The following is a 23804-nucleotide window of genomic DNA, read 5'->3' as shown; positions in this document are numbered from 1 at the left end:
ACAGACCAACCGGTCTTCTGACAGAGAGGGCTGAAATGTTGTTGCGGCGAGTGCTGTGAGTCTTTGGACTCATGAGCGGTGGGCTGTGGGTTCGAGTCCCCAGTGCACAGACTGCTGCTGTACTTTGAGTGAGGTGCTGTCCCCCAGTTATTCCAGTCCACCCAGCTGTAGGAACGGGGACCAGTGTGTGCTGGAGATGGGCTCTGTGATGGACTGGTGTCCCATGCATGCTCTGTACTCCATTTCACGCACAGAAACCAGGATAAGCTCTCAGCTGATGAGCCAATGTCTGTGATTTGAATGTATTTTATTATTATAATTGAGCCCTTTTATTCTTTTATTTCACATCCTTTTATTATTATTAAAACCCCTTTGTCTATTGCCCATTTCATAGTGACAGCTACCAGTTTTAATGCCTGCTGGTATAGAGAGGGTAGACTGTGTTGAAGTAGGTCCCCTGCTCTTTGTGAAGCACTTTGGAGTCCTTTAGTATGAAAAGTATTATATAAGTGCGATTACAATTATTAATCATCTTTGAAAAGAGTATTATCAAATATCGTCATGTCATCATCATCTGCCCTCATGTGCTGCACACAACAGGCTTGGTGCAGAGCAGGTGTTTCTGTCTGTTTTCTGCACAATGTTGCTTGCTGGAGCCCCGGCCTGGACCTCCCCGTTGCAACAGCATCACAGCTTTTCTTTCAGGACGCCAACAGAGGGTCAGGACAGTGTGTCAGGACTGAGAGGAAACAGACTCCTCTGCTGCTCCCACCAGGGATTAAGATAAATTCTGCATTTTCACAGTGGCAAGAGTAAACAAAAAATGTCGAACTCGCAGGATGAGGATGTGCCCATTATAACACCTCTCTAATAACACGAGTATTAGGCAAATGCTTTTCCCTCTACTCGTTTTTGTGCACATGTGAGTGATTAGTCAAGAGTTCCTTTCCTGTGATTGTGTTTTACAACCAGGCAAGTGCATACTAATCAACTCCTTTTGTCCTGTAGTGACTCCTCCTGGTGGCTGTAGGACCTGCACGAGCTGATTCCCCCCTCCAGCACCCCTACCAGCTCCAGGCTGCCAGCCCCCACTCTGTCACCTTTGCAAAACTCTTACACAAAATACATTTGGAAAGAATGTGTTTTATAAACAGTTCTGTTGCCTCATATTATGAGTAATCAAACACTGAAATTAACTTATTTCTTGCCGCAATGTACTGAAGATTATTCTTTTTTTTTTCCTCCAGTAGATCCATAATTATATTACCGGTAGTGATGACTAATAGGTTGTGACCAATGGGACATGTAATTAAATGCTATGATTACTGACCTTGAACAAATCAGTTCCAGATGCCCCGAGCAGTTTGTTTCAGGCTAGAATGTCACAGAACACATATTTACACAAAGCATAAGTAAGGGGGTAAACTTAACATTTTATCAAGTTTAGCTTCATGTGGTTTCAGAGATGTCCTGACTTCACCCCTTTTGCTCTGGTGATTTCTCAGAAAAAAAGAAAGAGTTCTTTGAACCACCTCGAATAAAAGCCCTCTTTTAATTCTCCCTAATATCACATATATCAGAAATAATTTATTTGGCATCATTCTGGAAGAACGTAATTATTCATAAAAACATGTCCATGTCTTGTGACATGCAAAAGTCTAATAACTTGTAACTTGTAGTGCCTCAGCACTTTATAATTTTGATCCTCACAGAAGCCTGCCACAAGAAACCAGGCAGCCATTTTTGGACCCTGACAGACTGAGGCACACTGTGAAGCGCTTTGGTGCGCTGAACTAACGTCAGCGAAAGGATCAGATGGGATGTTTTGGCCTGATGCCTTGGAACCAAACCATTTCCTGACATTTTGTTTCCGTGTTTACTGCGTTGAAGACTTTAACGATCTTGGCTAGGGAAAGAAAAAAGAGAGAATCAGAGAAATAGACCCCCAAAAAAGAATCAGGAGTTCTTTCCTTCCTCACACCGAGGGGTGTTCTGCCTCACAAGGGGAAAGGTCACTGGAAATTGTGATTTTCCTGGTCTAGATGACCTCAGGTTCTCGGCCTGAGCTACACAATAACTTCCATGTGCTGCGCTCGTGAACTGGCCTGACAGAAGTAAATAAACCCTGCAAAGCCGCCCCCACACTGGGTTCCAATCATCTGTGTTTCGTCTCCCATCACGGTTCGACATGACAAACACAGCCCTCCTGAAAGGTGCCACCAGCAGTGATACAAGCCCCTGCAGCTTCACCCCTTCAATCCTTTCAACCTTCAGTGCCTTTCTAACTTCTCATTTGCTTTGGAAGACATTCACACAAAGGTTGGTTATTTTGTTTTATGCCCCGAGTTGCTGTGGCTTGTTTTTCTTGCAGACCCTCGGGGGAAGTACGGCCACATCTCTTTCTTTCAGCCAGAGCACAAGACCACTTGTGACACAGCAAAAATCACCGTGTCCTCGGCGCTGCCTGCTGCCCGAGGCGATTCCGCCAACCAGACCGGGGTCCTGCCCATCTGTCTCTCTGGAATGTGTCCCCCTGGGGCTTCCTGCTCTCTTCTCCAGGGTTTGTGTGATTGCAACCCGGTTTTCATGTTCTGACACACTGGGTGCAAGCTGGGGCCAGACCAGGCATCAGAGGAGAGCCGGGGAGACAAATTCCAACATTTTTCCTTCAACATGACGGCGAGCACCCCACGAGACACCGCTGTCCTCACTGTAATTTCCATCGCAGGCGGTAAGCTGGAAGCATAGCCACACGGCTCCTGCACAATCACCAGCCAAGTACGTGTGCAGAAGCAATAAGGCACCTGGCGTAGCGGAGCTGGTTCGGATACGGTGGCGTCGACGCCCTCCCTGCGCGCAGCAGGGACCTCAGCCTCCTGGGCTGGGGGAGGTCTCCTTTAGCTCACTCGGCTGGTGCCCTGTTGCGTTACGCCGGAGACCCGGGTCCGCGCCCCAGGTGCCGCGGGACGGAACGGGCGGCGGGGGGCACAACCCCGCGCGGAACCGCGACGGTCACATTGGCACATGGCAAATGGAACCACATCCTTCTTATTCTGTTGTTACCACTGCTGCATTTCCTCACCGCTGTGGAGAGCTGCTGATTTCTTCCAGCGCTAGGTCACGAGGCTGTCTCACAAACAGGCCAACGGTGCAAGCCCACTCACATGGCTTCTCCACGGCCCCTTGCCTAGTAAATCCACTCTGTGACCGGTGCTCCAGCCTGTGGTGCTGCCCTCTCTCTTCACTTAGTTACCACTTCCTTCTTTTGTCAGCTTCAAACACAGCGTGGAAGGACTAAGTTCCGTGCCACAAGGGCACTCATGCACGTGACTTCAGGGAATACTAGAACTGCTTCCTGAGCTCCCTGGAAGAGGGGAGAGAGGGTGAAGGGGCTGGGTTCACAAGTTGTTCCCGGCTCCCATTGTAGGCACTTGTTTCTCAAGGCAAGGGCAGCAGCACGCTTCCTGTGACATCATCGGGCAGGATTTGGACACTCACGCCATGCAGCCAGCTGACAGCTCGCACCCCAGAGCTGCTCTTCTTCTCTGAAAGAGTCGCAATTTGAGACCCCCCCCCCCACTCGAAAATATAAAAACGCCACACGCCGGAGAAAGAGTGATCGTCCTTCTAACTTTTTAATTGAAGAACTAATTTCCCCATTGCATGTCACTTCATAGCAGGAAAATGGCTGCTAACGTTCACAAAACTAGCAACACTACCTCTCACCTCCATGCAACGCTGTTCTATGCGGTGTCCACTTTCAACTGTTTCTTCAGCACAGCTGACGGAGCCATGTGGCACATGTGAGTGCACTGATTGGATATTGTCCAGATCGTGTTGTTTGGAAGAGAACAGAGGTCTTCTATGATTGATGGCGTTACCAGGCGGTTGCTAGACGTTTAACAGCAGGTTGCTAGGGGCGAAACACAAGCCAATCCGTGGGAGACGGTTGTGAAGTATAAACCTTCCCAGCAGATTGCCTTGTGTAACAAGGGCCCTTATTCTTTCCTCGCGCCTCAGATCTTCTTCTTTCTAATAAAGCAGCCACAAAGAGAGCTGAAAGACAATTCAGGATGACTGTGGTCGACGTCTCTTTCTTAACTGGGCCCAGGAATTCATTTTGCTTTGTCCTCAGCGAGTCTTTTGGATATAATAATTGAGCACATGCATCTCAACAAAGACAATTAAAGAAACTACAGGGTGAGTCTTGCAAACGTGACCTGCTGGCACATTCAATTCCAATAGGACCTCAGGTTCCATTTCAGTAAATGTCCAGAGCACAAGGAACTAATTTGACTAATTCCTTGCTCAGAGTAACTTGCTCAGCGTAACACACATTGAGTTAGTGACGGAGCCAGGAACTGTTTTCCTTAACTAATGGACCACCGAGCCGTCCACTTCCCAGCTTTCCAAGATGTTAACTTTTGTATTTAAAAAAATATTTACAAAAAATACATCACAGAAATACAGATGAGGGCAAAGGATTCAAGAGAAACTCCTGTGAGGTCAGTGCTGGGGGAACAATTGCTCCGGTGCTGGGGGGAAGGAAGCTGGGGAAGTGTGTGTGCGCGCGCACATGAGGTCATTTCCTGTTGGAAACTTTGCACAGGAAAACAGATGATCCACAACACTTTGGCAACACCTCTGTTTCCATCTATAACAAATACACAGTACAGGCACCCAGCAGGTGAGGAAAACAAGAAGGCTTTACAGCAGTTAAAAGAGACTACACAGCAAGCTGTGACTGATCTAGCCTTGGTTATTAGATATAGATGTGGTTTCTAGGAAGCGAAAGAGAATGCCTAAAAGACAGATTGCACCAGTCCTGTGAGAGGTACATCTACTGGCAGTCACAACGTTTCGTTTGTTTTCCCCTTCACGTTTATGGAAAAAACCCTTTGATGGCACATCCACATGCACGCAGAATCACAGCTCACAGTTCCAAAAGGTGATTCCAGCGTCAGGGTGGCCCCGGGCCTGAAGACAGGTTACACCTAGTCCGAGGAGCAGAACAGGCCAAACATGAGTTTTCAAACTTGAGCAACCAGCTGAAACCCATCCTGTGAGCTCAGGAGGCACTGGTGCACTGCAGTAACTGTGAAATACAGTCCCACATCTCCTGGTCGAGTAAAAGTGTGCAGCAGGAAAAAAAAATGCAATTGTGATTTGCTACTGTACTGTTGCTATAATAGTTCCCCAACACTGGGGAATGGCCACAAACAAGGGGAGGCCATGAGGTCCATCTGGCTAGTTTTGTTGTTTGCAGCTTCAACAACATGGTGAGAAAAGATTCATCCTCTTCTCAGTTAGAAATGCACAGCCCCTTGGTTTCCGTGCGTGCCCTGTGGTGCACGTTTCACTTCTGAAACATAACCATTACAGCTGTTCCTTTTCATACTGCCCCTTGATATACAGTATATTAGCAGCTGCATGGATTGCATGATTACATATTAAGAGCCAGTAGTCCCTTTTCACCTCAGCCCCTGGCTGTTACAGCCTAGGAGGAGAAGGGGAAGGAGAGCTATACTATTATTATGTGTTGTTTTCGCTGCTGTTGTAGTTATTATAACTTTGGCACCAGCCTTAACAATATAAGGAAGACGCCACCTCTGTATTCTACGCAATAAAACCTGGATCAAAAGGGCAACACAGTAGGCCAAACCTGAAACAAAGGCACAATCAGACGCTTTCAGCTGACGTGTGCGAAGACAGGAGTCTGTGAAAAGCAGGTCTTCGCTTTGAGAGACTGAAGCTGCAGGTTATTCTGGGCTCTTTACCACTAAGTGAATATGAGAAGTGAAATTGAGGGGAACTTGCCAAAGGAGTCTTTGTGTCTGGATTTACGCTGAACGCTCACTCAATATTTCACTTTTTATTACAGTGCGGCCTCTGTTTTCCACTCCTCCCCTGCTACGTGGAGCTCTGCTGGCCGTGAGTAATGATGTGTACCCTGGGCGGTCCTGGTACAAGTCATCTCGCCAAGATCCCGTTCGCTCACCGACCCAAGCTGATCGTGTTTTGACCCGGGTACAGCCAAGACGTCCGTCCCCTGCCAAGCCAGCGGCTTCTATGCGCGAGGGCAGGAGTCCCAGACTCATCGTGGGCACACGGGCGAAAGGTTATACCCACGCGCCGTCTCCCGACGCTCCAAAACGAGCAGAATCCTTCAAGTTTCGAGAGGGATAACTACACCCGACTTGCTTTCGCCCAGCTGTTCTGAATCATGAATCACTCCCAGTGTCGGCTCTCATTATCTGCAAACGTCCACCTCGTCCGCAAAGCCCTCCTCTCGCATTTCGGTCCATGCTTCCTTCCTCCACGCCATCACCGCCTCTGCACCCCCCCCCCGGGTCACCCCTCACTCGCGACGGGGGGCCCTGCATCCCCCTTGATCCACAGCCAGGGGGCTGGCCCTCAGCCAAACGGGTTCGACTAAATCTCACTCTGCCGCGATAAATACTCGATAAATACCCTCGGCTCTCGGGTTGTCATTACTCCTCACGAAAGCTCTTTAAAAGAGCGATTTGGTGTCTACCCATTAAGACACTAGTTAACTGTAGCCTCATGATTCACAAACACTCTTTCAAATGCCAAACTGCTGAAACGTTGTTGTTTTTTTTCATCTTGGTTGTATGTACAACCCACTGTGAAAAACATTTCTACCACCGTAAGAATCCAGAGCCGATTCCTCTATGTGCAGCCTGAGTGAGCGCACTCTAGTTCTGTAACTCCAGCAACCTTATGTCAATAACAAATTATCATCTGAAAAAAAAAACTTGAAAGCTTGGACTTGAAAGCTAAAAATGAAAAACCTCATTTTCATTTTGATAACGTGTCATTCTGTTTAAAGCTACCATGCCCTTTTTTGGTAAAAACCATAATGCCTGATAGCATGATTATATTATTTTTGGTGTCTTCACTGTAGGCTCTGTTTACAGCCTCAGTGACCTAAGTCATACAGAATCACTTGTCAAATTACTATAAATAGTCTTAAACTATAATCAGTGTTCATCACTTTATAGAGAAGCCCAGACATATCCCCCTTACCAATGTACTTACTGTACAACTTCCAGTTATTTTTCTCTGTTGAGCTCCATTTCAATAATCTGAGACAAAGGAGCCCCTTTTCCAGAAAAAGGTGCAGCCCTCAGCAAAATTTAGATGCTGACACATTAGCTCATAGTTGGCTCTTAATTTTATTTCTCTTTTTTAAAAAGGTTTACAAGAATCCATTTGGCCCAGATTTGTTTTCCCCACTCAAGCTGAGAACTGTAAAAGGTGTTTTCTGTCCTTGCACAGTTTAAGGGAACCAGTAATCAAATTCAAATGTGTCAGACGCTGTTTAAAACATCTTGAAAATGTTTCCCCGAAGACTGAATTTTTCTCCTCTGTCTCATGTTTTTTTTTTTAAAAAAGGAAAAGCTGACCTAATATGCTGAACAGATTTCTCAGTATTGACAGTTTTTCCTGCATAACTGGGAAAGCTGCTTGAAGCTGAAGGTGTTGTTGATTTTCTTTAGTACATTTGTTTTCGCCTAAATAAATGTTTAGTGCTATCTCTCGTCTCCTCTTTCATCCTGTTTTCTTGCATTTTTTTATTTTTCAGAACCTTATTGAATGAAGGGTAACACAGAGATATGTCTTGCACAATTGTTTCTTCATTCTTAACAAAAAAAAAAGTAATTCACAGAACTATACTGCTGTAGGCCAATATTCCCGTATTACTAAACGCACACACTTTTAGAAACTGCACGCTGCATCGCATTACATGACCTGAAAGCTTTCTTAAGGAAAGCAGAAATACTTGTCCTGGTTTATCAGATATTCCTGGCTCAGTAGGGCATCCTGATGAAGTCCTTTGTGACTGAAATGCTGACAGCTTTGGGTAAGTATTCTCTTCTCTTTTTCCTATAATGTAGTCAATTCAGAGGACCTGACAAGGTGAGACATAGGGTGTCCCACGATGATAGAGGACAGGTCTGTTTCCACCTCAAAATGTAGTCTGAAATGTCACACCTGTACTACAATATTTGACCGTGTGTGTGTACTACACTACTTATAATGCCATTTCTCTCCTCAAGCTCATGGAAGACAACCCTACACAGAAAGGTCAATTATTTAACTTTCACTTGGCATTTGCCATAAATGTCTGCTGCCTCACAACTCTGGGGCCCCTGGTTCAATTCTGGACCTGGGGTGCTGTCTGTGTGGAGTCTGCATGTTCTTCCCGGGTTCACATGGGGTTTCCTCCAGGTGCTCCAGTTTCCACCCACAGTGCACAGACATGCTGGCGGGTTCATTGGCTTCTGGGAAAGCTGGCCCTGGAGTGAGTGTGCACGACTGTCTGTGTGTGTGTCCTGTGATGGACTGGCGTCCTGTCCAGGTTGTACCCTTCCTCACCGGGATAGGCTGCTGCTCTCCCGTGACCCACATTGGATAAGGTAGATAGAACAGAGAGATTTGACACATCCCAGATTTCTTGTTTTTAAACATGTGAGCATTACTTTGCTCTATGTGACTTGTGACACCATGCCAATTGTGCACTGAAAAAGGCCTTAGTCAGCTTCAGGTTATGGTGAACGAATGGTGAGCAGTTTGTACAGATTCCCAGGGGAATCTTCTGCTCTGGCCTTGCTGTAGGACTCCTACAGAGACAGCAGAGGGGGAGTGTCTCGGCCAGGGATGTGACATGATATTAATTATTCTTCCATTCATAGGCCAAAGGAGACCTGCCTGAGCCAAGGCAGCTATACTGTTTAATGTGATTTCCAGAATAGTCACCAGGCATTCGCTGTGCTCTGGCTCTGCAGCTTCGCTTGATAAGCTGCCATTTCTTAAAAGCACATCATTGATTATTTTGAGTTTCACCTTTTTTTTTTTGTTTACCCAGCTGTGATTTTGCTTCACACTCTCCTGCCATTTTGTAAAAATAGCATAATTCATATGACAGGTTTTAAAGCCAGAAATGCTGTTCTTCAAGCAAAACACACTGTCAACCCACCGCAGAGGACAATGCAGACAATTCTGCTCATGCAATGCATGCAGCCTTGCATCTTTTGAGCGCTGTGTGCAGTGATACAGGGTCTGCTGTGGTGCACCATGGTAAAAGACAATACAACTATGGTGAGAAAACACAGTCAAAGCACAGAGAGGTATGAAACCGTGATACAAATCGTGGGTAACCGCAGGAAAATACAGCCCAGTAGCCTGTTAGCCATAGGAAAACAGCACAATATTCAAAATCAACACTGAAACCCTCATGTGAGAAAGCAGCACCAGACAGGCAGTTAAACACATGTAGATTGAAAGATGTCTAAATGTACTGGCCACTTGCATATATCCTACAATCTGTGCTGCAATGGTACACAGCTCACTATAAGCTTTGTTTTTATGCATAACATACCACTGGCAGAAATCCTGTTTAGTTTATTATTGTTGTTACCTGCTATTTGCAGATTGTGACTCGCAAAAGATGCAAACTCTAGATATCAGATACACTCCCTCCCACTTTCTTGTTATTTTCCCAATTCCTTTCAGCACCGTTTTTTAAAAATCATCTTAAAGCACCTCACGCTAAATCTACCAAAGACGTTAAATCAGGACCACAGGGCGTATTGTGAAACCCATCACACTGTAACACAAACTCTTCCGACACCCTGTAACACAAACTCCTCCATCACCCTGTAACACAAACTCCTCATTCCAGTGCTCAAGGCATAAGGAAACAAACTTCAATAAAACTTCTTGATAACGTGAACTTGTCTCACCCAGTGCACACCTACGCTGTTTCAGTGGCCCACACAGACTCCACCCATCAACCTGGCACAAGCTCTACTGCTTTGGTTAATTCCAGAAGTTGTCATTCTCACAACTCTACCCCACACTGTCCACCAAAACTACCTATAGACATACCTGCATTAAGTAGCTTGGGATTACAATGATTTCTGTATGAAGGTTATCATGGCATTTGAATAAATGAGGGTATGCTATATGGACAGAGGTACTGTACATAAAAATCAGATTACAGATGGACTGACTGGAGTGGTCAGATTTTTCCAAATGCCAATGAAGAGGAAGGCATTGTGCAAATGCTGAATGAATTAATGCCTGTCCTTCTGAAAGATGAATGTCTTGAGCACCAGATGAAGTCACACAGTGTGCCTTCATTGCTGAGGCTGATACAAAACGTTTCTTGGTGAGTCTCACTGGTCTAAAGCCTGTGCCGCTGTGGGAGGATTAAAAAAAGCAACACTGTTGTGGTCAGTCATTGCAATCTACATTTGTCTTGATCTAAATGGATACACTCAGAGACACCATGAAGCTCTGATGAGTTGCTCAGACTCATAATGCTGTCAGACAAGTATAGCTCACTATCTCAGTAGCTGCTCACACTAAACCAGTAGATCAAGACTTAAATGCATGGAGCTTGGGAAACTTTGAAGTCATTTCTGGATTTTGGAAAATATGCAAAATCCATCCTGTCCCCACTTCAACAAGTTTCAGTCCATTGGCATTAACACATACTGTAAGTCCAGATTGTCAAAAGTTAAAATATTTACTAATGCTTTTTATCGCATTCTGAGGAAACACACCTCATTTCTTGCAGTTTTCTAAATTAAGATAACTTGTATTTAGTTATACTTAGTTTTCCTTTTAGGACCTTATGAATTTTAGCATTTCATACATTTTTTATACCAGTAGATACCTTTTTGATTTTTGAATCCCTAACTTGGATTTTTAACTTTTAAAAGTTCCAACACAGTTAATGCGCCCGCAGTACCTACGTTGGAAAATGAAGTCCTACAACGTCAACACTACTTTTCAGGAATTTTCTTTTTGTCTTCAAAATCTGCATCCACTGGCTAAACAATCGGATTTGGGAAAAAAATCCCATTTTGGGGATAGATCAGGACTCAGCAAGAAAATAGCATTTAGTTGCACAAAACCAGTTGATCTCCAAACACCACACAGCCTTTCCTCATGTGTATGCTTTCCTGCGCTGCAAAGCTGCTTTGGACTGAAGCTGCTGCATCTGTGGTAAGGAGGAGCCAGGCCAAGCCTGCTGCTTTTGCGTACTTACTGTCGGGACTCCTGACGAAGACCTCGGTGATCACGGGCTGTGCCTTCGGCTCCGTGTGGCTCGGAGGGACGCTGGCTGGGGCGGAGAAGTTATTGGCGGTAGGTGGCCCCTCGGGGGACTTGCTGATCTGAACCTCGGGGCGTTTGGGTGGAGCCTCCACCTGCGAGGGCTGTGTGGGCGGCTCTGCCTTCTTCTGCACGGGCTCCGGGATCCTGGAAGAGGAAGGTGGCGGTTCGGCCCTTCGAGGAGGCGGGGGCTCCTGGATCTTTCCGAGGCTGACTTCTGCCCGCCTCTGGGTCAGCTCTGGGGGCTTGTGGCCCGTGACCTCTGGCCTCTTCAGTCCAAACCTGGAGATGCCTGGGCTGGGCGAGCTGTCCACTTGCTTGGAGGAGATGTCGATGGAGATCTCGGTCCTTCTGGACACGGGCTCCGGAATGCGGGGACCAGAGAGCTCCACGCGCCGCAGGCCGATCTTGGGGGACCTCTGGTTGGACAGTTCCGAGGCCTTCGTGGAGAAGTCCGAGTTTCTGGAGCCCAGATCCTGGAAGCGCTGGGTGGAGGAAGACACACTGGACCGGAGGTGAGGGTTGGGAGTCCGTCTAGGAGGGACGGAGGAATGTGTGGAACTGTCAACCTCCTCTACCTCAAAAGACCTCTTTAATGCTGAAAAACCAAAAAACAACAACAGGCTTGAGCAACAATTCAGCAATTAAAATATTACATGCGGTTCACTTATTTCTTCTAAACACCTTGATGATAGACCAGTACAGCAGGTCCCTCCTGTAAAAGACTAATACAATTGCTAAGAATTCTATCTCCTCTATGCAGAGCACAGCGCAAATATATATCAAATATTACCAAAAGAAGCAAATCACCATTTGATTAACGCCCTCGGGTGATTGCAGAATATGTGTATGTAAAATCACAAATCTATATGTACACTGACACCTTACCATTCTCCTGCTTAGCTCCCAGGTCAGAGAAAGTTTACTCAACAAGCACTTAAGCAGACAATGGAACTCGGGGAAAAGATCAATGTGGAAGGGGCAGGCAGGAATAGAACCTTACATCACAATCAGAGAGCCATGGAGACAAGACAGGAGCACTGGCTTCAAGAGCATAGAAAACATAGAAAACAGGAACAACAATTCAATGGGTCTCTAAAACAGAAATCAGGTAACCACACAAACCTGTTGGAATTTTATAAAGCAGAACAACTTTATTCATAGAGCAGAACTATGTATTGTTCCTGCCAGCTACTCCTACATTTTAAGTTTTTAACACATTTTCACTCTTTGAAGGTTTTACTGATCATACACACAACCCACACTGCTGATATTGTTTCAAGACTGCTCGTGTTCATTCTGATCTGTTACGGTTTAGGACTGAAATTTGCACTCAAGGTTTCGAAAACGAGCCAGACAGCTTCCTTTATCCCCCTGCTTTCGAGGAGAGTGCAACTGCTTCTCTCCATTGCACATCACCTGCGGCAGCTCTTCAAAAGCATCGTTGCAGACTAACATGAGTTTATTTTCCTTTGTCTTCTTCAGACTTTGTCCTTTGAATCTAAATCCATTATCACGCAGAACCACTAGGCCAAAGCAAAGCGAAACCTGCACATGTACCTTTCCAGCATATGATAAACCTAAATCTGGTCCAGTTTAAAAACCCCACCATTGCTCTCCTGCAGCAGGCACTGCAAGGCCTGACTCCTTGTGTTTCACAATGTCACCAGAAGCATAAAAAACACAACTGAACACACTGAACACCAGTTCAGACGAAAGGGTACTCGCTACCAGAGGATTACAAGCACAAACACTTACTTGTTGTTCGCTGGTTTCTGAAGGAAATCCTTTTCCGAGCGCAGGGCTATAGAAACTGCACAACTGATTCAAGGTTTTATGTTGATGTGGAGCTAAACTTGGAAAGGTACCAACCTACATCATATCCACAAGTTTTGCTGTGCTGATTTCTGGCATGCTCCGACATCGCAATCGGCTCCATCCTCTCCTGCCAGCGCAGGAGGTTATCCAACAAATTCACAAAGGAGCTCCTGCACAGCCCCGTCTCCCTGCTCTCACCCCCGAGATCTCTTCCTTTAGCAAAGAGGCTGGGAAAGCTGGAGAATGGTTTGCGTTCGACAGGTTTTTTTGCCTTGGCTTGTAATACTACACTGCGTAGACGCCAGAGCCAAATCATCCTCCTTTATCAATGGCTGTGCCAACAGATGGGCCCAGTTCCCTTCTTTCATCTGCTGTGTATCGCTGGGTCAGTCCTTACAGATTGTGTTCTTTAAAGTGAGGCCCTGCCAGATCCTCTCCTGCAGCAAGAGCCGCAATTTCCAAAAGAGAAGGCAAGGCTTTGCTACCAAGAGGGACATTTTTAACTGCAGTGGTCAGCAGAGCTGGTCAGTGTCACAGACAAGCTAATCTATAACTATCTCATTGTTTTACTATCTGTTTGATAACCTCAGCCTCTTAAACCCATTAGGGAAATCATTGCTGAGACACAGTTTGAGAAGGAAGGATCAAAGCCCTTCCCTGTAATATCAGCCCAGCCCTGTCTGTGTTCCAGTTTACAATGCTGCAGTTCCCACACAGCACACCCAGGTCAGCCACAGCACAGGGCTGACTTGTTTCAACCCTCAGGAGGTGACAGAGGCATCGACAGGAGAGCTGGTCTTTTTACATTAAACAACTTGTTATCTGTCACAGTGATTTCAACATCTCTGGCAGCTGTACAGCAAACAACAATTACAGCGAATAAAAAGTCAGTCCACTAAAATAAATCCACCAAAAACTGAATCTAAGAGACGGATAATCGCCTGCAAAGATCCATTATTAATGGTTTCAAAAGATATTTTCCTGAAGTTCTAAAATCTCACGTTTTTTAAGTCTCAAGTCAGTGAAGTTTGACAGGAATTGGCCATTTACAGTCCCTATAATTGTTCCTCTTTTGAGTACACCACAGGTGTTCCTTGACAGAGCTGCTAACGTTCACAGCGGAGGGCTGTACTCCCTCAGACACAAAAGGTGGAAAACCATGGTGACATTTGTACATTCCTCAGGCCACGGGCTGCAGGCCGCAGCGCTCCTCGCAGGACAGCTGGGACAGGAATTCCAGATTCCAAACACTCCCCACCTTTCAGCACATCTTTCAGCCCTCTGCAGAATGCGAACAAAGACAATGGCAGGCTTTATTTCAGCACCGCTGCCATTTGCGCCGCGTACGTGCCGCTGCTGGGCGAGGGATTGGGTTTCCGCAGAGAAACGACAGCTTTCAACGGGGCCTGTCAGACCTCTCCTGCTTCCCAGGGCACCTTCCTTCATGGCAGGTGACGAGGGTCAAAGGCAAGAACATTCCTTCACCTTCCGCCGCGCAGGCATAAAGCAGAGTCGTACCTATACTGACGGAAAAGAACCGAGCTGAATATGACTGATCGGGTAGTGCAGGTCCAGGGTGTCGTCAATGCTGCTCACGCCAGTGCCTCCACACTGACCCGCCAGACTGGGCTCCTGTGGCTGCTGGAGTTCAAACTCCATGCTTCGAAATAAACAGGGCAAAGCTTCAAGAGTTGAGCTGCCTTGTCAATCCAACGTCTAACTGCTTTATCCCATACAGGCTCATGGGATAGCCAGAGCCCATCCCAGCAAACAACGGGCATGGGGCAGGACACAGCCTGGACGGGACGCCAGTCCATCACACGGCACACGCAGACACTCACATTCGCACCAGGGCCAGTTTTCTCAGAAGCCAATCAACCTACCAGCATGTCTTAGCACGATGGGAGGAAACACCTTCACACAAGTACAGTAAATGTGTGTGCTTCTTACATTTGCCCCAAAAAACATTCAGTTTGATACAGGAATGTCTGTACAATTAAACTTAAAAACTAAGGGTGGCTCCTCACACAGGATCAGCCAAGCGTGCTATAAATTGACCAATCCAATGAAGATTAAAATAATAGATAATACACTTATGAACGCCTTTACAGTCTGGCAGGTACTAATAGATTGAAAAGAACTTGCTAACATTTCTCCATTTTTACTCATGCTAGGCTGTCAGAGCTCAGAATGTATTTAAGGCTTCTTTGGATGTCTGCTCCCGAAGAAAGTACAACATTCAGGACTAATGCCCATATTATAAGGCTGAGATGATGGGAGCTGCTCTGTAAATCCTCTGGAAAGTGTTCAACGTTTGAAGAAGGATGTACTGGGCAGGAAAAAAATAAATCTAATCCGTGATACGGCCTGACAGGGAAAACAGCACAGGAGCTGCGAGAACAGCAAAGGAAAATGGATTTCACATTCCGAAACATTCCACCTTCAATTTCTGCCTCTTTAATATAAAACGCTATAGGGGTCAGACATCTGAGGTGTCCTGCCGCCCACAGAGAAAGAGTCTTTATTCTTTTATTTCTGACTAGTTTAGACTGAGTCCCTGGGCACCTCGGCTGCTGTCACAGATTAAGTAGGAGGGCAAGACAGGGGAAAGTAGCTGAGCTGAAGAAAGAAACCTGTTAGCGATGTGGATTTTCTTTTTTATCTGCTAATGGGAAGACCAGCCACTGAGAGCAAACTTAACCCTCTGAGCTCCAACAGGCTCTGTAGCCAACAAAAAGCAAACAACCCCCCCCAAAAGACATCTTGGCCACCCTCACCAAAACGCTCGGGCCCCATTATGAGCTGCCTACACTTCTCATGATTCACATCTACTACTTTATTATGCCTTGTATGTTTATCCTAGAACTGTTTTATTGTTATCCTTTCTTGGGGAATAAGCTCTAACCAAGTTAATCAAGATCCCGTACAGGAGGAGGAGGAGATGAAGCAGCTTCACAGTGTGCCACAGACCGACACCTCTCGGCGTTTCCTGTGTTTCAGCGCAGCCAGGGAGAGGAAATGAGAGCCCCCAGGAATCAACCTCTCCTGAGCGTCTGTGCTTTATCGCCAGTGTGCTGGGATCTGTCAGCACTTCACGTCCACAGCAGCAGGAAAACTCATTCGCAAACGATGGTATAGTATTTATATTACAAGGGCTCTCCTGGCCTGCTCACAGGAACCACACAAGACATGCTAGATCATGTTATGGCACGGAATGAGACGCGTCTTTCCGAGATCTCAAGAGCTCTCTCCGGGGACGACCGCTTTGAAAATGGAGCCAGAGGGCTCAGAGCAGCATTTCTTGCGTTTCTTGTCGTGTTGGGTTTTGTTGAGCTTTTTCGGCCATTCTGTGTCTCGTAAAACAAACAAACAAACAAACAAAAACCAAAAACAGGCGGCCTGACTGAAAGAAGAGAAGAAGAAAAAGAGGAGGAACTGAGGGGAAGGGAAATTTCCCTGCTCCTGGCAGTAGCAGGCGACAGCAGCTCTTGACACGTGGAGCAGAGCTTCTCCTGCCAGTCGCAGACCCAGCGTCGGCCGACTAGGACCTGCTGGGGGGACTGGGGGAGAACGTGGGCGCAGGTCTCGGGCAGGTACTGGAAACGCCCGCGGGCACCATCAGGACTGGCAAGGAGCTGAGGGCCGGGGGACGCAGGGGAAAGGAAAGAGGAGGAGGAGGGCCAGGGAGCAGCCTGCAAGCCGCGGAATGGCTGCCTCTCGTGTTTCTGTGCTCTGCGAGCGAAGGCCGCTGGGCCCCTCCTGGCTCACGGAGCTGGACGGGATCCAGCAGGCAGGGGGGCGGAGAGCGGAGCCGCAGAGGGCCCCGCGGGCGGGCAGGATCCGGAGCAATCCCCGCCGGACAGCTGCGTCACGGCGTCCAGGGCGCAGCTGCCAGGCCCTCTCCACCGGGCCGAGCTGACGCCAGCTGTGGACGTTTCTCTTCGGATGCCGGGCCACAGAACGAACAGCCGCCTTGCCTGGCATTGGCTTGCCCGCGTGTGTGTGTGTGTGCGTGAAGGCTCTTACGGCCATCAACGTGAGAAAACAAAACAAGACAGAACTCCTGTCGAACCGATGATGTGGGGACATCCCCACAACGTGAATGAATTATTTATGAACCGAGTGCTACTGTCTTTTTATTAGAAAAGCGCCCCGACCATTTGCTTCCGCCTCGTGTGGCATTTCATCTGAATGAAGTTTTAAAAAACAACAGTGAATAAAAAAAGATTGACAGACAATTCAAATAAACAAATGTGTATGAGCTTGTTCCTTCTGTATCAGTCACAAATCATTAAAGATGTGGGCCCTATCATTTACCCAGCACATTTTCACTGTGATGTCACGCAGAAAGTGTCTGGGGCCGGACTCCGTAAAGACAAACAGACAATACTGAACTCAGAATGGGCCTGAGGCAGGACTCTATAAGGACAAACAGACGAGACTGAACTCAGAATGGGCCTGAGGCAGGACTCTATAAGGACAAACAGACGAGACTGAACTCAGAATGGGCCTGAGGCAGGACTCTATAAGGACAAACAGACGATCCTGAATTCAGAATGGGCCTGAGGCAGGACTCTATAAGGACAAACAGACGAGACTGAACTCAGAATGGGCCTGAGGCAGGACTCTATAAGGACAAACAGACGAGACTGAACTCAGAATGAGCCTGAGGCAGGACTCTATAAGGACAAACAGACGATCCTGAATTCAGAATGGGCCTGAGGCAGGACTCTATAAGGACAAACAGACGAGACTGAACTCAGAATGGGCCTGAGGCAGGACTCTATAAGGACAAACAGACGAGACTGAACTCAGAATGGGCCTGAGGCAGGACTCTATAAGGACAAACAGACGAGACTGAACTCAGAATGAGCCTGAGGCAGGACTCTATAAGGACAAACAGACGATCCTGAATTCAGAATGGGCCTGAGGCAGGACTCTATAAGGACAAACAGGCGAGACTCAACTCAGAATGGGCCTGAGGCAGGACTCTATAAGGACAAACAGACGAGACTGAACTCAGAATGGGCCCGAGGCAGGACTCTATAAGGACATACAGTACAGATGAGACTGAACTCAGAATGGGCCTGAGGCAGGACTCTATAAGGACAAACAGATTAACAAGAATGTTCAGCTATGGAGTATCAGTATAAAATTATGTGCAAATGTAGCAAAGAAAATTTTATTTTCATTATGTACTTATTTACTGCACTATGTTTTAGTTTCTTTCTATACAAAGTTTGTCTGAAATATTCTAAAATAAATATTTTAAAACTATTTAGGCCTTGTATACAGCACATTCTAAAAATATTTATCTTCGTTTCAGTCTTTTATTGTGTACACTGCCATTCAACTGACTTTCGTAAATGTTCTGTACATAGTGTACTTTTTAACAAAAAATATGCACATACAGCGGTATCAATTCCTGATAGGTTTTCACAAACTGAAAGAGCACTTTTAGGGAAATAGTCTTCTGCTACTGTTTATCTACTCGTTTAGACAGTTATTGACTAGATATTCAGGCAACTTAAAAAAAACCCAACAACAGCTTAACCAACAACCTTGTGGTCAAGAACCAACAATATATGGTGTGAAAAGATCACAACATCTGCCGCAAAGGAATCTGAAGGAGAAAGTCATGAAAGCTAACACAGGTGTTTAAAACAGGTTTGGTCTGGCTGAAGGCCTCTTCTGAGCAGTGTAAAATGTGGGCAGTGTTATCTAGCATTTACAGACAAGGAGGATGGTCTGTTCTTTTAAACATGAAAGAAATTAGGTTAAGGAAACTAACAAAATCTTCAAAGCATCCTTCGCATGAAATGCCAGTTCTGTTTTTTATCCAATATTAAAACATACGGCATGCAGAGTGATCTGTCAATGTAAGTACAAAAATGATGTTTAATTCTCATGGGTGGTAAAAGTGACCATGGAACACAGTTCTATTGTGAGCATTAAAAAATTCAACTCTAAAAATTAACCTTAGCTGGTCTTTGATAGTAGCCAATCACAGTCCACTCTGGCTGACAGGTGACTCTTTTTGCACTGCTGACCAGACAAACTAGATGAATGGAAAGATCATCTTGTTTCTTATAACAGGTCACACTTTTAAATATATCCATTTTTTTCCCCAAACCTACTGTAGATTGCGGACTACCACAGAGAAAGTACACTGAATTGCTCTCTCCACATTAGATGTTTCTTCAAGCTTAATAACCAAGACCAGCTTTGCACTTAAATAGTTTTGAGTTTTAAAGCTCATGCCAGCTTTTCTGAGCTTTCAGACCAAAGCCCCTGCGGGATAAGAAGCCCACGCAGGCCAGCAGAAAGTGGCTTTTCCACAGTATCATTATGTAGGTTCTATTATTGCTAATCCTTGCAGTTCATACTGATCTGGTCTGGGCTTGTGAAGTTTGGCTTCAAGAGGCCACATCCAAAAGACGTTCTTTCTACAGTAAATGCACACACGGGGATGAGTGCATTTTTAACTCCTCAGAACGTCATTCAGCTCTGCGCAACAGGAAGCCTGACCCTTTGCCCTTTCTCACTGAGAATGGGGAGACAGTGCTCCTGTCGTCAGTTCCACCACTCGTCATCTCTGCTATCCCAGCACACTCAGTGGACGCCCGATGCCCAGGTCTACTAAGTCACACAAAGCACACACTTCTCAGCAGCAGTAGTAGAGGCGTAGAGGCTGCCGGGGCGCCAGTCCGAATGCAACAGAAATGAGCTGGGCATGCTGAAACAGGGGCACGCCCCAAGCAGCTGGAAGGCATGGCCAGTAGGTCAAAGGTCATTTGAGTCTTATTAGCACCCCTCTTGTTGTAGCTGCTACACACACACAGCTGCCATTAAACTATAAAGGTATTATTCTGGATTAATGGGGTTGCTGGCAGCATTGTAGAACAATGGATAGTCACCTAAGACCGGCAGCACAGATTGCTCCAGTAAATATCCTGCGGTATTACTGAGTCTCTGAAAAGAACATGTTTTCATATTCAAAGCATATAATACCTGATGCAAAATCGATAAAACTCTTATTGTATTTCTATCTGTCTTTGTCTATGATGCAAATTACTGACTCTTAGGTATGAAATCTAGATACATACTATATATGACATAAAGATATTTTACAGATAACAACATACTTTAAAACTACAGCACACAAACACTGCAAACAAATCTTCTTAATAGTATCTGAGGCACAACTGCAGCTGCCTCTAATCCCCAAACAAACTCCAAACTGTTTCCACATGCAGTTCCCTTCTTTGTTTTGTGAAAACTGTCTTTCCCAGCTGTCGAAGTGATGCAGGGAAGCCTTCGAAAAGACCTATGCTAAACAGAGCTGGTGACCCTGTCACAGAGGGAGTTAACTGACAGGGGCCTGCTTCTTCTACGAGTGCTTTAAAAGAGGCCAGGCAGTGAAACGCGCGATCTGTCTACCCAGACATTTTCTGCACCCGCAGAATTTGTGCTTTCCCTGGAATTTCCTTTTTCCAGCCCAAACGCCCTCGTCTCATTTGAAAGCTGCAGTGTCTCAGCCTCTGCTTCTCTGCATCGGCCCAGAACAGTGCGGCCAACTACCAATATTTTAAAGAAATATGAGTTGACAAAAGAAATTAGCGGAACCTTTTGAAATGCACACGGCTTCTCTCAGCCAGAACAGCACAGCGTCCCTATTAAAATATAAAGTAAGAGTGGATATAAAAAATGAATGCAGCCGCTGGACTGCAGGAGTGAAATGACAGCACTCACTGGCTTACTTCCAGGCTCCAGACATCTAGATACCTTTGCTCCATCACAGTAACGCTCACAGTCCTGCTGGGCTGGGACACGTTTCCATCACTTCTTTAGAACTGTTCCTATCGGTTTCCAACAGACAACATTGGAGGAGTTTGATGCAGCTAGTAAAGTCATCCTCATATTACTTCTAAGTGCAACTGGTGAAAAATTAAATGAATGCCCAAACTACTTTATACATATGTAGGGGTTTGTGTTATACTAGTGTGGGCCTTCAAAGGGCCTCGCGTGCTTTCTGGATGAACAGAAGCAGGTCCCATCCTTTGCTATTGCAAACCGGACTTTTTTCACTGCGCCCTTTTCTTTAAACACCAGAAGAGGTTCACTCAAAGGACGTGCACGGGTTCCTGCAGCCTATCCTACATACACAGCATACATGAATGTGCGCACTGTCTCCTTGTTATTTCACAAGTAAGAGTGATTTGGCCTCTGATACGGCCCATTTTATTTTTTATATGAAGCCTGTGCCTGTTACATAGTGGGGAGAAAGATCAACACCTTCCATGAACCGCAGCAGAACCCACATCTTAAATCGGTTTATAATAAATAAATCCCTCCATTCAATATTCAAGCCGCTGCTTGGTGCCTATTAACAAACAATTAACGATGACATTGAAATCATCATTAAAGACCGTTAACACATAATGGAACACACTTGACAAATTCAACATGGTCGGACGAAACGAGTTATTCAAAATAAGAGGTCTTCAGTAGAAGAACTGCCCTGGAAGTATTATAAGAGAGGTGCCTGCAACTGTCACTAGCCACAGAGAGATAAGTAAGGGTGTGAGAGGAGATGGCCAAAACAAAACTGCTGAAGTTGAAACAAAGCAAAACTAAATCTGAGGAGCGAAGGAAGTGAAATGATAAGCCATTGCCTGCAACTTAGTCAGCAGCTTTACCCTTTAAAAGAGTCTCATGTCTCTGTGCACAGAGATTTCCTGCCTCACTCTACAGTCCCAGTCCGAGTCTGACCTCAGAAGTCTGTAGCCCATTCTACTGTAAAACCACAGGGACAGAAGGCAAACAGAAAGACAGCACACAGGTTATAAAGACAAAAGAAATCAAAAGCACATTTCATTAGAAGGGAATTCACTTGGTTATGCTGCTAAAAGAGTTAAACAGTCAAATGAAATAGGCTCATTCAGAACTACCCAAACGTGATCTGCCTGCAGTGTCTCTCACTGGTTCACTTCCCCATTTTGTGATCTTGTACAGTATACTGCTTGGCTTTGCTTCCAAACTTGCTAAAGTAGGCAGATTCGGTAAAAAAGGTAAAGGAAAAAATACGAGCACAGTAAAAAAAGGGAGAAAAGAGAGACCAACCTTCAAAGTCTGATATAATTCCTTCCAGGTGGGCATTCACAGTGGAATCGGACATCTTTTGTTTTAATGTGTACGTAATGAAATCCCTTCCCAATCAAGGTAAAGTTTCAGCGCAGCCCTCCGGGTTTTAAACAAATCCCAAATTAGGAGCGAACGCAAAAAAAGCACGTAGTGGTTTACAGAATCCAAGCCCACAGAAGTTTCTTAAAGGACCAACTGGTTTTCTCACTTCCTCTCTCACTTTTCACGTTGCAGCCTCTGAGAGTTCAGAATCGGAGAGAGACGCCAGCCTCCCCCTCCTTCTCTCGCCCTCTCTCACTCCCCTTCACAGGACAGACTGTCCCAGAGAGCACTCCAGCTCTTCAAGCCCTCTAACTCTATCACACCCACTCTCCTCTCTCACACACACACACGCGCGCACACACACACGCCCGCAGGAACGGCCACACTCTCTCCCACCCCCCTCCTCCCCGCCCAGTGCACACAGATTCACGCTGGGAATGAATGGGCCAGCTGGTGCCCTGTCCCGGCCAAGCGATCTGCTTTTCAGACCAGTAGGAATAATGCTCATTCCGTGCATTTGCTGTAATTTGCAGTTTTCATCCCAAAGCGCTTTACGTACCTTCTTCAACCACCGCAGGAGTAATTGTTTCCCCCATCATAACTACGAAAACAGACTTAAAGAGATCAGCTGTGTGTATTATTAGAGGTGGTGAAGACAGGAAGTGTGTGTGTGAACGAGTGCACTGAAGGTGTACTGAGTCATTATGAGTTTAGCAAATAGCACTTTGAGCTTAAAGAAGGAGTTTAAAGAAATTGAGACAAAGTTAGACCTGATGTGAACAATTGGATATTATTTGCTTACATCTGCATAGCACTTTTAATCTCCAAGGATCCCAATGAACCTCTGATATACAGTATGAAGGGATCTACGTAATCTATCACTGACAGCTTCTCTTCACTGTAGAGATGAGTGAACTTGCTTCACCAGTTGAATTAAGGGGGAACATCAGGGAGGCCAGGCTGTACAAGACCGGGCAGGAATTTAGCCAGGACATCAGGGTTAACAGCCCCTACACTGCTGGAGAGCTGTCTTTACCTACGAACAAGATCGTTAATCACCAAGTAGACCGGAGCTCAGTTTAACATCCTCATCCAGAGGATCTGACCTGCAGTGGCACAGTGTCCCACGTCACCATACTAGGACACCGATTGTGAAAAGTTCGGCTCCAGAAGGAAGAGCTCCACCTCCTGTAGTAGCTCCACCAATCCCACTTACTGCAGCAGCCTGGTCTCCCTTTCCCTTTGATTGAAGCTAAAAGATCGTCAGTCTAGATATATTTTCATTGTACAAAAAGCAGGGTTTTAGTTTTAGGGATGTGTAGAGGTGAACTAAGGAAGTTAGCGGTGAGAAACACCTGGCAATGAGTCATCTGGATTTGACAGATGGATGTGATGGGTTAGCATTGCAATGTGTCATATTGCCTGCTCACATACAGTTTAACTTGAGTTGCAGTACCCGCGCTGGTAGTGAATTAACGATTCTGTTCAATGTGAAATGTAAATTCATGACTCAACAGCACTAAATGACACACATGGTTTCTTCTCATCCAAACTAAGCTGTATTGATAACAGTCCCCATTGGTATGTCAGCAGAAAAGACCAGTCGAGGCATTGCATAAATTGCAGGCGCTGACAAATATACAGGTAGTGCCACT

General features: G+C 45.9%; 1 protein-coding gene across 5 annotated transcripts in view; it reads right to left on the bottom strand.

Annotated features, from left to right (window-relative positions):
• The window catches only part of LOC102697629 (septin-9-like), a 94972-nt gene that overhangs the window by 38822 nt on the left and 32346 nt on the right, over positions 1-23804 (bottom strand). For 3 of the 5 annotated variants that reach the window (XM_015356270.2, XM_015356272.2, XM_015356273.2), the window contains one exon: positions 11081-11743. In XM_015356270.2, the coding sequence (XP_015211756.2) occupies positions 11081-11743 (663 nt within the window). Of the gene's footprint in view, positions 1-11080; positions 11744-22086; positions 22431-22708; positions 22764-23804 lie in introns of those variants that run through there. The other 2 variants (XM_069194594.1, XM_015356271.2) reach the window with 2 other exon arrangements.

Source organism: Lepisosteus oculatus, chromosome 9 (assembly GCF_040954835.1).
Source record: "Lepisosteus oculatus isolate fLepOcu1 chromosome 9, fLepOcu1.hap2, whole genome shotgun sequence".
Classification (NCBI taxonomy): domain Eukaryota; kingdom Metazoa; phylum Chordata; class Actinopteri; order Semionotiformes; family Lepisosteidae; genus Lepisosteus; species Lepisosteus oculatus.
The sequence above is the reverse complement of the archived record's forward strand: the minus strand, read 5'-3'. Positions and strand labels throughout refer to the sequence as shown.